Raw genomic sequence first — 12,658 nt, forward strand, 5'->3', positions numbered from 1 at the left:
AAAAAATCTCACGTACCCCCTGGAGTGCCTTCACGTACCCCCAGGGGTACGCGGACCCCCATTTGAGAACCACTGCTCTAGTGTGTGTGACTGTAATTTGTGTTTGACTGTAATATGTTTGTGTGACTCTAATGTTTGTGTGTATGTGTACTCTGTTTATCTCTCAATAATGTGAGCGTGTGTGATAAACCCTGTGTCTTGTCTCTCAGGAGCCTCACGGTTGGCTGGTGGATTTGGTGAATCGGGTGAGTGAAGACGAGCCCGATCCTTTTTATACAGACCCATAGTTTTTATATGGCCTCACGTGTCTCCTTTCCTCCTCCTTCTCCTCCTTTCCTCCTCCTCTTCTCCTTTCCTTTTTGAATTTCTTCCGGTCCAGTTTGGAGAGTTGGGAGGATTCACCGCCATCCAGACGAAGCTCAACGTGGACGAAATCGAGATCGCCGTAAGCGCCGCCGTCTTTCCTTTGATCTCCCTCCTCCCCCCCCCCCCCCCCCCCCCTCAATCTCACTCCCTCACACACAAACACACTCTCTCATCCTCCCGCTGTGTTGCTCTGTTGTGTGTTCTGAGTCATCCTTGTACTGCTTGCTTCTGGGAACCTGGCCGGAACCACAGCGGTGCAGAGCCATTGGTTCAGTGTGCGCGCACACACACACACACACACACACACACACACACACAGCAATTCAAGATGAACTCTGTGCTCTGGTAAGCGTCATAAACACATTGGTTGTAATGATGTGAATTTAAAAAAGGTCACACCCACAAAGCATGGTAAGGAAGAAGGGGGGCGGGGGGGTCTTTGCTTCCGGAGAAGGTTCACGTGACGGATCCGGCAAGGACCGGTCCTGACTGATGAGAACCAGACCAGTGGTGAACAAGAAGCGCCGTCTCCGGGGTTTTCAAACTAAAACGATTTCAGGAGCGTTTTCCCCCAAACCATCCAATATTATGTTTCTTTAAATATTTATATGTTTATATTTTTACATGTTTATATCTTGAAATATTTATCTTTTTATTTATATATTTATTTGTGTATGTACATTTTTATATATTTATTTGTTTTATATATATATAAACAAAATATATAAACACGTATAAATATAAATAAAAACTTAAATATATATAAACATAAATATTTAAATATATAAACATGTTTAAAAAACATATATATAAACATAAATGTTTAAATCTATAAACATGTACAAATATATATAAAAACATAAATATATAACATGTACAAATATATATATATTTATATATATAAGCATAAATATTTAAATGTATAAAAAATGGAGATTGAACACCCAAATCCGAAAAAAATAAAAACCATTCAGATTTGGTGAATGCGAGGCTGCAGACGACTCTTCAGAGGCAGGAAGCTCAACAAGAGTTTTGAGCTGAACACACAACAAGGAGGGAGAGAAGATAATGTGATGAGTGCTCCCCCCTCTCCTGAATCATTCATTTGGCTGCTTTGAGCAGGAAGTCAAGTGCACAGGGGGGGGGGGGGGAAGAGAGAGGGAAGGGGGGAGTCGGGGGATGGAAGTTGGCCAGAAAAGAGACAGGAACACGAGACCCATTCATTAAGCTCCTGTGATTTAGCGCCCAATGACAGCTGGGCTCTGGTGTCGGAGGCTCAGTCACACATCTGTGTTCACTCACTCCATGAACCCCGAGACGGAGTGCGAGACGTGAACGACGTCGCCCGTTAGGTCGTGGATGTTTCCGAAGCTTCGAGTTTACAGATTTGGCAGATGATTATTTTTCCATCGAAGTGACCATATTTGGACTGTGCAGGAGTTTCGTCTCTTATACGAAAGTGTCCCCTGCTTTATGGTCTGTAGACTAAATGACCATAAAGTATAAATGATGACATGCTGTATAGAAGAAGACTTGAAACTAGAGACTGAGACATAAACTCATGTTTACAATGTTTACTGAGGGAATACATCAAGAGAAGTAGCGTCACTATATAGACTTCTATACAACCAGAGGAGCCCCCTGGTGGTCAGGAGAGAGAATGCAGCTTTAACACATGAAGCATAGACTTCTATAGTAAGTAAGTAAGTAAATCTTTATTTGTATAGCACCCTTCACAACACGAATGTACAAAGTGCTTCACATCCTTAAAATAGGTAAGATTAAAATAATAAAATAAAATAAAATAACATCAAACAGATCATTTACGATTTAAAATCAGAACATAGAACACGCACAGGGAGCAACAATTAAAAGGACCAGACGCTGAAAGTGTCTATAAATATCCAAACGCCTGCCTGAACAAAAGAGTCTTTAAATTACTTTTAAACATGCTCTCGGAAGGCAATGATTTCAGGGCCAGGGGGAGAGCATTCCAGAGCCTTGGGGCTACCGCCCCAAAAGCTCGGTCACCTTTGGTTTTAAGTCTGGTCCTGGGTATCTGCAGAAGTTCCTGGGTGGATGACCTCAGAGACCGACTAGAGGAGTGTGGTTGAATGAGATCACAGATATAAGCAGGGGCTTGACCGTGGATGGCTCTGTGGGTGACTACTAAAACTTTAAAATTAATCCTGAGATGCACTGGAAGCCAGTGCAGTACGGCCTATACAACCAGAGGAGTCGTAGATGTAATGTGTCCATTTGTGTCGTATCTTGAGTTTCTCCCGCTCTGCCTCCTCAGTGCGTGTCGGCTCTCGTTCAGCCTCTTGGAGTCGGTGCAGAATATCTGAACTCCAGCCTCGTCCAGGTGAGCTCACCTCACCTGCACACTGACCCTCGACTGTGTATCATCTCTAAATATTGTGTGTGTCTTTGCCGTGTCTTCTCACCGTTTCATGTTTGTTTGTTTTTCTAGCCCATGCTCGACCCAGTCATCCATAAGATGATCACGTATGTGCAGAACCTGGAGGAGAAGGACCTTAAAGACAAGGTAGCCTTTTATATTCATCAGCCTTGAAAAAATATCACTTGATCGAGTAATCTGCATTGTGAAATATCCATTTCTTTAATATACTGCATCTTATTTGATTCGTGCCTCGCCCACGCCGTCGCTCCTCGCGTGTCGCCCTTCAGCGTCTGGTGAGCATCCCGGACCTGCTGTCGGCCATCAAGCTGCTGTGCATGAGGTTCCAGAGGGAACTCGTCACCGTGGTGGACGACCTGCGGCTCGACACGCTGCTGCGCATGCTCAAAACCCCCCACTTCTCCACCAAGATGAACTCCCTCAAAGAGGTCCGCTCTCTGAAGATGTGTGTATGTGTACATATTTAGTTTGTTCTGGTTGTTTTCATGAGTGTGTGTCTTCTTCCCAGGTGACCAAGTTGATAGAGGAGAGCACCGTGTCAAAGACGGTGAAGAATGCCATTGACACGGATAAACTTTTGGACTGGCTGGTGGAGAACTCGGTCCTATCAATAGCGCTGGAGGGTAAGAACACACTCCACTTCCTGCCACAAAGTGCTCTCGGACAAACTATTACATTCGTGACCGCTTCATAAAGGAAATCTATCAAATCTATTGGGTTTCTCTGGCTTTGGTTTACGGTACTTAAATATTCTTATTTAATATGTTCTCAGGTAACATCGATCAAGCTCAGTACTGCGAGAGAATCAAGGGAATCATTGAGTTGCTTGGGAGTAAACTGTCGCTGGACGAGCTCTCCAAGATCTGGAAAATACAGGTCGGCACCAGAAGAGCATTTTCTTTTTGTTCATGAAGTGTTTGTTTGCCAAATTTAAAAGAGAAACATATTTTCTTTCCTTTGATGGATCTATTGATTCTTTTGTGTCTGTTCCAGGCGGGTCAATCATCAACTGTGATAGAAAACATTCATACAATCATCGCCGCTGCTGCTGTGAAGTTCAGCTTCGATCAACTCACCCACCTCTTCGTCCTCATTCAGAAGGTCTGTGCGGGCTCTGATGCATTCTGGGAGTGAATATGCTCGATGAGCAGCGGTTTGTGAGTCTTTTTGAATCGTGTGTGTGGTTATCGTCTACATGTTTAGAGCTGGGAGGTTGAGAGCGACCGCGTGAGGCAGAAGCTGCTCAGTCTGATCGGGAGGATCGGCAGAGAGACTCGCTCCGAAACGACAACAGGAAAGGTACGTTGGCATATCCACGGACGGGTTACTGAACGAGCCGACCGGGCTGAGAGAACCCGGGGAGAAGAGTGATCGGGGCCCCTGGTGTTCACCCACAAAATGTCATTTAAAGAGACACAACGACCACAGAGAGACACAAACAAAATACAAAGAGATACAAAATGACTACAAAGAGAAACAAAACGACTACAAAAAGGGTACAAAACGACTACAAAGAGGTACGAAAAGATACAAAACAACTACAAAGAGACACATGACTATAAAAAGACTACAAAGATAAACAAAACGACTACAAAGAGATACAAAAAGACTACAAAGAGAAACATAAAGACTACAAAGAGATACAAAACAACTACAAAGAGAGAGAAAAAGACGACGAAGAGAAACAAAACAACTACAAAGAGAAACAACTACAAAGAGAAAGAAAAAGACTACAAAGAGATACAAAACAACTACAAAGAGACACAAAACCACCACAGAGACGCAACTCAACGACAAAGACCCAACAACCACGCGTCGGAGTGCAGCCTGACGCCCCCGCTGTGTGTCCAGGTGCTGGAGGTGCTGTGGGAGCTGGCTCACCTCCCCAGCCTGCCCACCAGTCTGGTGCAGCAGGCGCTGGAGGAGCACCTGGGGATCCTGAGCGACGCCTACGCCGTCAAGGAGACCGTGAAGCGCGGTTACATCATCAAATGCATCGAGGACATCAAGAAGGTGAGGCGGTGTCTCTGTGGATGTGTGTGTGTTGTGGTGAACGGTCTCCAGGGTCTTTCACCCGCTCTTCAAGAGTAAATATGTGTGTTGTTTATTCTGTGTTTACATAAAAGGAAACACTTCCTCATCACGCAGCTCACAAAAGCAGCTCAATGTGTTTAAATTAAAATATGCTTTGAAAAGAAAGAACTGAGACTCTCAACATAATGACTTCCTGTTCAATATAATCACTTCCTGTCTCAACTTCCTATTTAACTTGATGACTTCCTATCTCCACATAATCACTTCCTATCTACATAGAATTACTTCCTATTTCAACATGATGACTTCTTATATCCAAATAATGACTTCCTATTTAATATGACTTCCTATCTCAACTTCCTATCTCAATATGACTTCCTATCTCCACATAATGACTTCCTATCAAAAAATAACTTAAATAATTGCTTAGTTTCCCAGAATAATGACTTCCTATCTAAATAATCCTAATAATACACTACCATAAATAATTAATTTCAAACACTAACTCAACATTTCGAGGCACAGTCGTTAATTTGAGAGTTTATTATTACAATTTTATTATTTTGTTTTAATATTTTAAATGTTTATATTGGTGTAAATGTTTTTCCATTGAAAAATAACTAATAATAAAGTGCTCTCTTTTTCCTCTGAGGGATCCAAAATCGCTCTGAGACACGGACTCGAGTCGATGGCGCTCATACACCGTGTGTGTGTGTGTGTGTGTGTGTGTGTGTGTGTGTGTGTGTGTGTGTGTGTGTGTGTGTGTGTGTGTGTGTGTGTGTGTGTGTGTGTGTGTGTGTGTGTGTGTGTGTGTCCCAACTAACTGTCCCTATTAATGATAATATTCATGTTTGCATAGAGATGGGATTTGTAAAACTGCACTTATTATTATTATTAAACCCTCTTTAAATGAGTCTTTTACATTGTATTGATTTGATTTAATTTTCAGAAATTATTTAGCAGTAATTAATGCAGTTGTGATAAAGTTAAATGTCTTCGGGGGAGACCGTGTACCTCGTCAAACACTGCACATTAATAAACATATTTTAAATATCCTTCTAGGTTATGATAGCTCCATGATGGTGAGTTAGGAAACATTTATTAAGATGTTTATACGTTGCTTATTAATGATCAATGCAGTGGCTTGAAGTGAGGCGTTAATTTATTTATTATTATGTCGAAAATTAGTAAAAGCCTCTGGAGGGAATTCACATGATGTTTGTTTTTGTGTTCACGTGCAGGACAACAAGTCCCAGTAAACTGTGTTTAGATTCAAACTGCCCCCTCCAAATAAATAAAAACCAAAATGTATGTTTCTAGACTCACACTCAGGAGGACTGTAGAGGCAGCGACACTCAAAGCTCTTTTCTTACGGGCACTTGGGGCAAGAAGAAGGCCAGCTCTGTGGCCAAAGTAAGACAACGGAGCGTAACTTTACCACCAATTACCAATCTGGGTCCAATCACGGCGCGAGGTGCTTTGACCACGAAAAAAGGGGAGGGGCTTGGTCACAGGTTGATTTCACACTTGATTGGAGCAAAAGGGAGTTAAACCAGGTGTGTGTGTGTGTGTTAATTAATCGTCTGCTTGCTTCACCGAGAGGGCTAATGATGTCACCGTGGTGTTGATCTGAGTGATTGTCGTGGTGGGAGTTCAGGCATATTTACATCGTGCGGAGGGGAATCTGACCGGAGCCTCGGATTTATGAAACGACATGTCGGATATTTGATTTGGACTTTAAGATCTGAATGTTTTACCAGGACCGTCGTGACGTTCTGAAGAGTGTGTGTGTGAGTCTCACTGCAGCAGATGAAACAAAGTGACTCCTAAAAGAGTCTTTCTCAGTCTAAGTGTTTACATTTATAATATCTTCACCTCATTGATGTCAGACGCACCTTAAAGGCTCCAGACTCCTCTGACGAAAAACACAGATTTTATCCCGCAGAACTCACGAGCTGCAGGTCTGCCGCCGCCTCCATCGGTTTGTTTGTTTGTTATTGTGTGACTTGCACAAACCTTTTTGAAGACGCCAAAGCTACACAATAACGCTAACTAGTTAACGGTGGAGTCAGCGGTGGACCAGCCTGTGTTCATGCTAAAAAGACAGTTTTGGCCAATGCAGTCCTGGATTATAATAACTTCTGTGTGTCTGACGGTGAGTCAAAGAGGAGGAAATATCCTCCATAAAGTGTTGTTTTAGGAGTCTAAAATGCCTCCTCAGCAGAACATTATTTTGCTTAATCTCCTGCATGAAAAGCTCTGGAGACAAACCTCAAAGCTCCTGAACTCTCCCCGAGTCGTGTTTTACATCCCAGGCTCCGGGTTTCCTCTCATGGTTACAAAATGATCCGCGATGATGAAGCAATCTAATTACACAATCTGATTAGCACGCGTCCGTATGCTCATGGATATCATTATTGTGTGTGTGTGTGTGTAGGCTTCCCAGCAGAGCAGTCCTCAGGCGGTCTGGGTCGTTCCTGCTCTGCGGCAGCTGCACGAGATCACCCGGTCCTTCATCAAGCAGACGTACCAGAAGCAGGACAAGGTAACCCGAGACGCTGACGAGCCGACTCGTTGCGTTGCCGTGGCAACCCCTCCCTTACCTTCCTCCCCGCCACAGAGCATCATCCAGGACTTGAAGAAGAACTTCGAGATCGTCAAGCTGATCACCGGCTCCCTCGTGTGCTGCCACCGGCTGGCGGTGACGGCGGCGGGCAACAACGGCCTCTCGGGCTCGACTCTGGTGGACGGGCGGTACACCTACCAGGAGGTTCGTCCACGCCGCCTCTCATTGGCTCATTTCATAGATCAGGGACAGCACCCACGCTTCAGAATGACATGTGTCTCTGTGTGTGTTTAGTATCTGGACAGCCACCTGCGCTTCCTGGCCTTCTTCCTGCAGGAGGCCAGCCTCTACCTGGTGTGGAACCGGGCCAAGGAGCTGTGGGAGTGTCTGGTGTCGGGGCCGGACGTCTGTGAACTGGACCGTGAGGTATGGAAACTGACTTTGGACATTTTTGTTTGTGTTTTCTCAACCGAGCCGCCGCGAAACACCAACACTTTATTTATTTTAGGGCCGTGTGTTCACATGAGCATACGTTAAAATACGTTTCAAAATAAAAGCTTTCATAGCATATTTTTAAAGATCGTCATAATGAACTTTGAATTAATGTTTTTTGTGTCTTTTTTGTGAATTTTGCATTCAAAGTAATTAAAGGGACAGTTCACCCCAAAGTTAACGATATCCATATGTTCCTCTCGCCTGTGCTGTGTGTCGGTTGTTTTTGTTGCAGCGTGTGATTCGGTCGGAGGGTGTAGTTCGGTTGAAAGAAAATAGTTCCTACTTGAATCTGCCCACAACAAGGACTGGAGATTATTTTATGTAACCGGGTCATAATTCCAAGAAAGACACATTGCTGTTGTGGATTTTGGTGTGAGCTCTCCTTGTGAGTTCATTAAAAAATCGGGAAACCTGGAGAAGTCATGGAATTTTTAAATGATTATTCCCAGGCCTGGAAAAAATCTTTTGAAAAAATGTCACTTCCAAAAGTTTTGGGAAATTCCTGGAAATGTTATATTCATATGTTCATTTACGCCGTTTGATTAAAAGAATAAACATTTGTATAAATATTTATTCTCATTTGTCATTTGTGACATTAATTACTCGTGTATACACGGAGATTTCACAACATGTTTGGTCATGGAAATTTGGTTTAAAGTCATGGAAAAAATGTGATGGAATACTCATGGAAAAATAATTGGAAATCCATTGGTCAACATGTGTATGAGCCCTGAGTAAAGTGTCCAGGTTCCCCTCTGAAAGGCTCAGTGTGTGTGTTTGTGTGTGTGTGTAGCTGTGTTTTGAGTGGTTCACTAAAGGACAGCACGACCTGGAGAGTGACGTCCAGCAGCAGCTCTTCAAGGAGAAGATCCTAAAGCTGGAGCCCTACGAGATCACCATGAACGGTGAGCGGCTACTACTTACTGGATGACATCATGTGTGTGTGTGATGCAACGTGTCGTTTGTTTCCCAGGGTTCAATCTGTTCAAGACCTTCTTTGAGAACGTCAACCTGTGTGACCATCGCCTCAAACGCCAGGGCACCCAGCTGGTAAGAGACGACACGCGCCGGACGCACGTACGCAAAGAGGGCCAAAAACACATTTTATTTATTTAATGTGTGTGTTTTCAGTGTGTGGAGCGCCTGGACCTGGCAGGGATGGACTTTATCTGGCGCATCGCCATGGAAACCCCTGATGAAGAGATCGCCAACGAGGCCATCCAGCTCATTATCACGTATAGCTACACCAACCTCAACCCCAAAATGAAGAAGGTTTGTGTGTGTAGTATCTATAGGGTCGGTGTGTGTGTGTAGTATCTATAGGGTCGGTGTGTGTGTAGTATCTATAGGGTCGGTGTGTGTGTGTAGTATCTATAGGGTCGGTGTGTGTGTGTGTGTGTAGTATATATAGGGTTGGTGTGTGTGTAGTATCTATAGGGTCGGTGTGTGTGTGTAGTATCTATAGGGTCTGTGTGTGTAGTATCTATAGGGTCGGTGTGTGTGTAGTATCTATAGGGTCGGTGTGTGTGTGTAGTATCTATAGGGTCGGTGTGTGTGTAGTATCTATAGGGTGTGTGTGTAGTATCTATAGGGTCGTGTGTGTGTAGTATCTATAGGGTTGGTGTGTGTGTAGTATCTATAGGGCCCTTGTGTGTGTGTAGTATCTATAGGGTTGGTGTGTGTGTAGTATCTATAGGGTCGGTGTGTGTGTAGTATCTATAGTGTCGGTGTGTGTGTAGTATCTATAGGGTCGGTGTGTGAGTAGTATCTATAGGGTTGGTGTGTGTAGTATCTATAGGGTCGGTGTGTGTAGTATCTATAGGGTTGTGTGTGTGTGTAGTATCTATAGGGTCGGTGTGTGTGTAGTATCTATAGGGTCGGTGTGTGTGTAGTATCTATAGGGTCTGTGTGTGTGTGTAGTATCTATAGGGTCGGTGTGTGTGTGTAGTATCTATAGGGTCGGTGTGTGTGTGTAGTATCTATAGGGTCTGTGTGTGTAGTATCTATAGGGTTGGTGTGTGTGTAGTATCTATAGGGTCGGTGTGTGTGTAGTAACTATAGGGGCGGTGTGTGTGTAGTATCTATAGGGTCGGTGTGTGTAGTATCTATAGGGTGTGTGTGTAGTATCTATAGGTCGGTGTGTGTGTAGTATCTATAGGGTCGTGTGTGTGTAGTATCTATAGTGTTGGTGTGTGTGTAGTATCTATAGGGTCGGTGTGTGTGTAGTATCTATAGGGTCGGTGTGTGTAGTATCTATAGGGTGTGTGTGTGTAGTATCTATAGGGTCGGTGTGTGTGTAGTATCTATAGGGTCGGTGTGTGTGTAGTATCTATAGGGTCGGTGTGTGTGTAGTATCTATAGGGTCGGTGTGTGTGTGTAGTATCTATAGGGTCGGTGTGTGTGTAGTATCTATAGGGTCGGTGTGTGTGTAGTATCTATAGGGTCGGTGTGTGTGTGTAGTATCTATAGGGTCGGTGTGTGTGTAGTATCTATAGGGTCGGTGTGTGTGTAGTATCTATAGGGTCGGTGTGTGTGTGTGTAGTATCTATAGGGTTGGTGTGTGTGTGTAGTATCTATAGGGTCGGTGTGTGTAGTATCTATAGGGTCGGTGTGTGTGTGTAGTATCTATAGTGTCGGTGTGTGTGTAGTATCTATAGGGTCGGTGTGTGTGTGTAGTATCTATAGGGTCGGTGTGTGTGTGTAGTATCTATAGGGTCGGTACACTCTATATGATATCAACCCTTTTCTTCCTCAGGACTCGGTGTCTTTGCACAAGAAGTTCATCGCTGATTGTTACAAGCGTCTGGAGGTAAGCGGCACAACGAGCTCCCGTTGTCCCCGGCGACCGTAACCCGAATCCTAACTTCCCCCCGTTTTCGTGCCGTTTCCTCTCAGGCGGCGAGCTCGGCGCTCGGCGGGCCCACTCTGACGCACGCCGTTACCAGGGCAACCAAGATGCTGACGGCCACCACCATGCCGACCGTGGCCACATCTGTACAATCACCATCCAGGTACAGAGGGGGGTTTGGGTAAGAACATGGCTACTAGTCCTGGACACGCCACACACACACACACACACACACACACAGTTTGATATCCCATCGTGTTTAAACTTTGTGTGTGTGTGACTGTAATGTGTGTGTGACTGTGTGTGACACTAATGTGTGTGTGCGACTGTAATGGGTTTGTGTGTTACTGTGTGTGTGTGACTGTAATGGGTGTGTGACTTTGTGTAACTGTAATGTGTGTGTGTGTGACTAATGTGTTTGTGTGTGACTGCAATGTGTGTGTATTTGTGTGTGACTAATGTGTGTGGGTGTAACTCTAATGTCTGTGTGTGTGAGACTGTAATATGTGTGTGTGTGTTTGGTGTGTGGAACTAATGTGTGTGTAACTGCAATGTGTGTGTGTGCAACTGTAATATGTGTGTGTGTTTGGTGTGTGTAACTGCAATATGTGTGTGTGTGTGTGTGTTTGTATGTGTGACTAACGTGTGTGTAACTGCAATGTGTGTGTGTGTGTGTGTGTGTGTGTCTCTAGATCCACTAAGCTGGTGATAATTGAGCGGCTGCTGCTATTGGCCGAACGCTACGTCATCACCATCGAGGTACGGCCTGAACTTCATCCACCGATGTTTTGGGGTCTTTATTAATTGTTTGCTCATCTTGGCGTACCTCAGTGTCCACGGTTTAGTTTATTTATTTATTTATGTATTTTAATTCATTCGTCCCTGAAGTGTTTTTATGGAGCGCAGTTCAGAAACCAGCAGATTAAAAGCACTTTAAATAAATCTAAAGGGGGGAAACTTTATAGACAGACTTTTTATATTGGATTTAAAACGAACATTAACAAGAATAGAAAAGCTCGAATAGAATAAGACGCAGAAAGAGAGAGAAAAGTAACCGTGGGATAAATGTTGTAATGAAAGTCTTGTTTCCCCATTTATTTTTAAATATGCACACACAAAAAAATCCCTCAGACATTTATCATATGTAGATTAATCAAACGGTGACTTTATGTAAATACATCACAATAAAGGGCAACTTATTGGTGTATGTGTGTGTGTGTGTTTGTCTCTGTGTGTATTTGTGTGTGTGTGTTTGTGTAGGACTTGTACTCTGTTCCTCGCACTATTCTACCTCACGGGGCCTCGTACAACGGCCACCCCGTCACCCTCCACATCACCTACGAGTCCACCAAAGACACCTTCACCTTAGAGGTAAGGAGAGACTCCGAGTGTCCTTAGATGTGTCCTTAAGGTGTCCTTTAGCTACGGAGGAAATTACCTCTTTCTTTCTGTGTCTCTCTTTTTTTGTTTCTTTCATTTTCTGTTTATTTCTGTCTTTCCTTCTCTCTCTCTCTTTCATTCTCTTTTTCTTTCTCTTTTTTCTATCTTTCTTTCTCTGTTTCTCTTTCTCTCTTTATTTCTCTCTCTCTCTGTGTTTCCCTTTCATTCTCTCTTTCTTTGTCTGTCTGGCTTTCTTTCTCTCTCTCTTTGTGTATCTCTTTCATTCTCTTTCTTTCTTCATTTCTGTGTCTGTCTTTCTTTCTCTTTCATTCTCTCTTTATTTCTGTCTATCTCTACCCCTCTCTCTGTTACTCTCTCTCTCTCTGTTACTCTCCCTCCCCGTTACATTCTCTCCCTCCCTCCCTCATCCCCCTCTCCCCCTCCAGACCCACAGTAATGAGATGATAGGAAGTATCCGGTGGAAGATCTCGGAGCACTTGAGCTGCCCGGTGGACAACGTCCAGATCTTTGCCAACGACAGCGTGGT

General features: G+C 43.9%; 1 protein-coding gene across 8 annotated transcripts in view; it reads left to right on the forward strand.

Moving 5' to 3' along the window:
- The window catches only part of usp24 (ubiquitin specific peptidase 24), a 39,054-nt gene that overhangs the window by 8,138 nt on the left and 18,258 nt on the right, over positions 1 to 12,658 (forward strand). For 5 of the 8 annotated variants that reach the window (XM_056415487.1, XM_056415479.1, XM_056415480.1 and 2 more), the window contains exons 6-27: positions 210 to 245; positions 380 to 445; positions 2,666 to 2,731; positions 2,840 to 2,914; positions 3,058 to 3,216; positions 3,297 to 3,411; positions 3,561 to 3,664; positions 3,782 to 3,889; positions 3,992 to 4,087; positions 4,640 to 4,801; positions 6,143 to 6,235; positions 7,260 to 7,367; positions 7,443 to 7,592; positions 7,683 to 7,814; positions 8,677 to 8,788; positions 8,857 to 8,933; positions 9,015 to 9,155; positions 10,639 to 10,692; positions 10,779 to 10,912; positions 11,424 to 11,490; positions 11,992 to 12,102; positions 12,558 to 12,656. In XM_056415487.1, the coding sequence (XP_056271462.1) occupies positions 210 to 245; positions 380 to 445; positions 2,666 to 2,731; positions 2,840 to 2,914; positions 3,058 to 3,216; positions 3,297 to 3,411; positions 3,561 to 3,664; positions 3,782 to 3,889; positions 3,992 to 4,087; positions 4,640 to 4,801; positions 6,143 to 6,235; positions 7,260 to 7,367; positions 7,443 to 7,592; positions 7,683 to 7,814; positions 8,677 to 8,788; positions 8,857 to 8,933; positions 9,015 to 9,155; positions 10,639 to 10,692; positions 10,779 to 10,912; positions 11,424 to 11,490; positions 11,992 to 12,102; positions 12,558 to 12,656 (2,265 nt within the window). The remainder of the gene's footprint in view (positions 1 to 209; positions 246 to 379; positions 446 to 2,665; positions 2,732 to 2,839; positions 2,915 to 3,057; positions 3,217 to 3,296; positions 3,412 to 3,560; positions 3,665 to 3,781; positions 3,890 to 3,991; positions 4,088 to 4,639; positions 4,802 to 6,142; positions 6,236 to 7,259; positions 7,368 to 7,442; positions 7,593 to 7,682; positions 7,815 to 8,676; positions 8,789 to 8,856; positions 8,934 to 9,014; positions 9,156 to 10,638; positions 10,693 to 10,778; positions 10,913 to 11,423; positions 11,491 to 11,991; positions 12,103 to 12,557; positions 12,657 to 12,658) is intronic. The other 3 variants (XM_056415481.1, XM_056415484.1, XM_056415485.1) reach the window with 2 other exon arrangements.

The sequence above is a fragment of the Pseudoliparis swirei genome, chromosome 5 (genome assembly GCF_029220125.1).
Source record: "Pseudoliparis swirei isolate HS2019 ecotype Mariana Trench chromosome 5, NWPU_hadal_v1, whole genome shotgun sequence".
Lineage (NCBI taxonomy): Eukaryota > Metazoa > Chordata > Actinopteri > Perciformes > Liparidae > Pseudoliparis > Pseudoliparis swirei.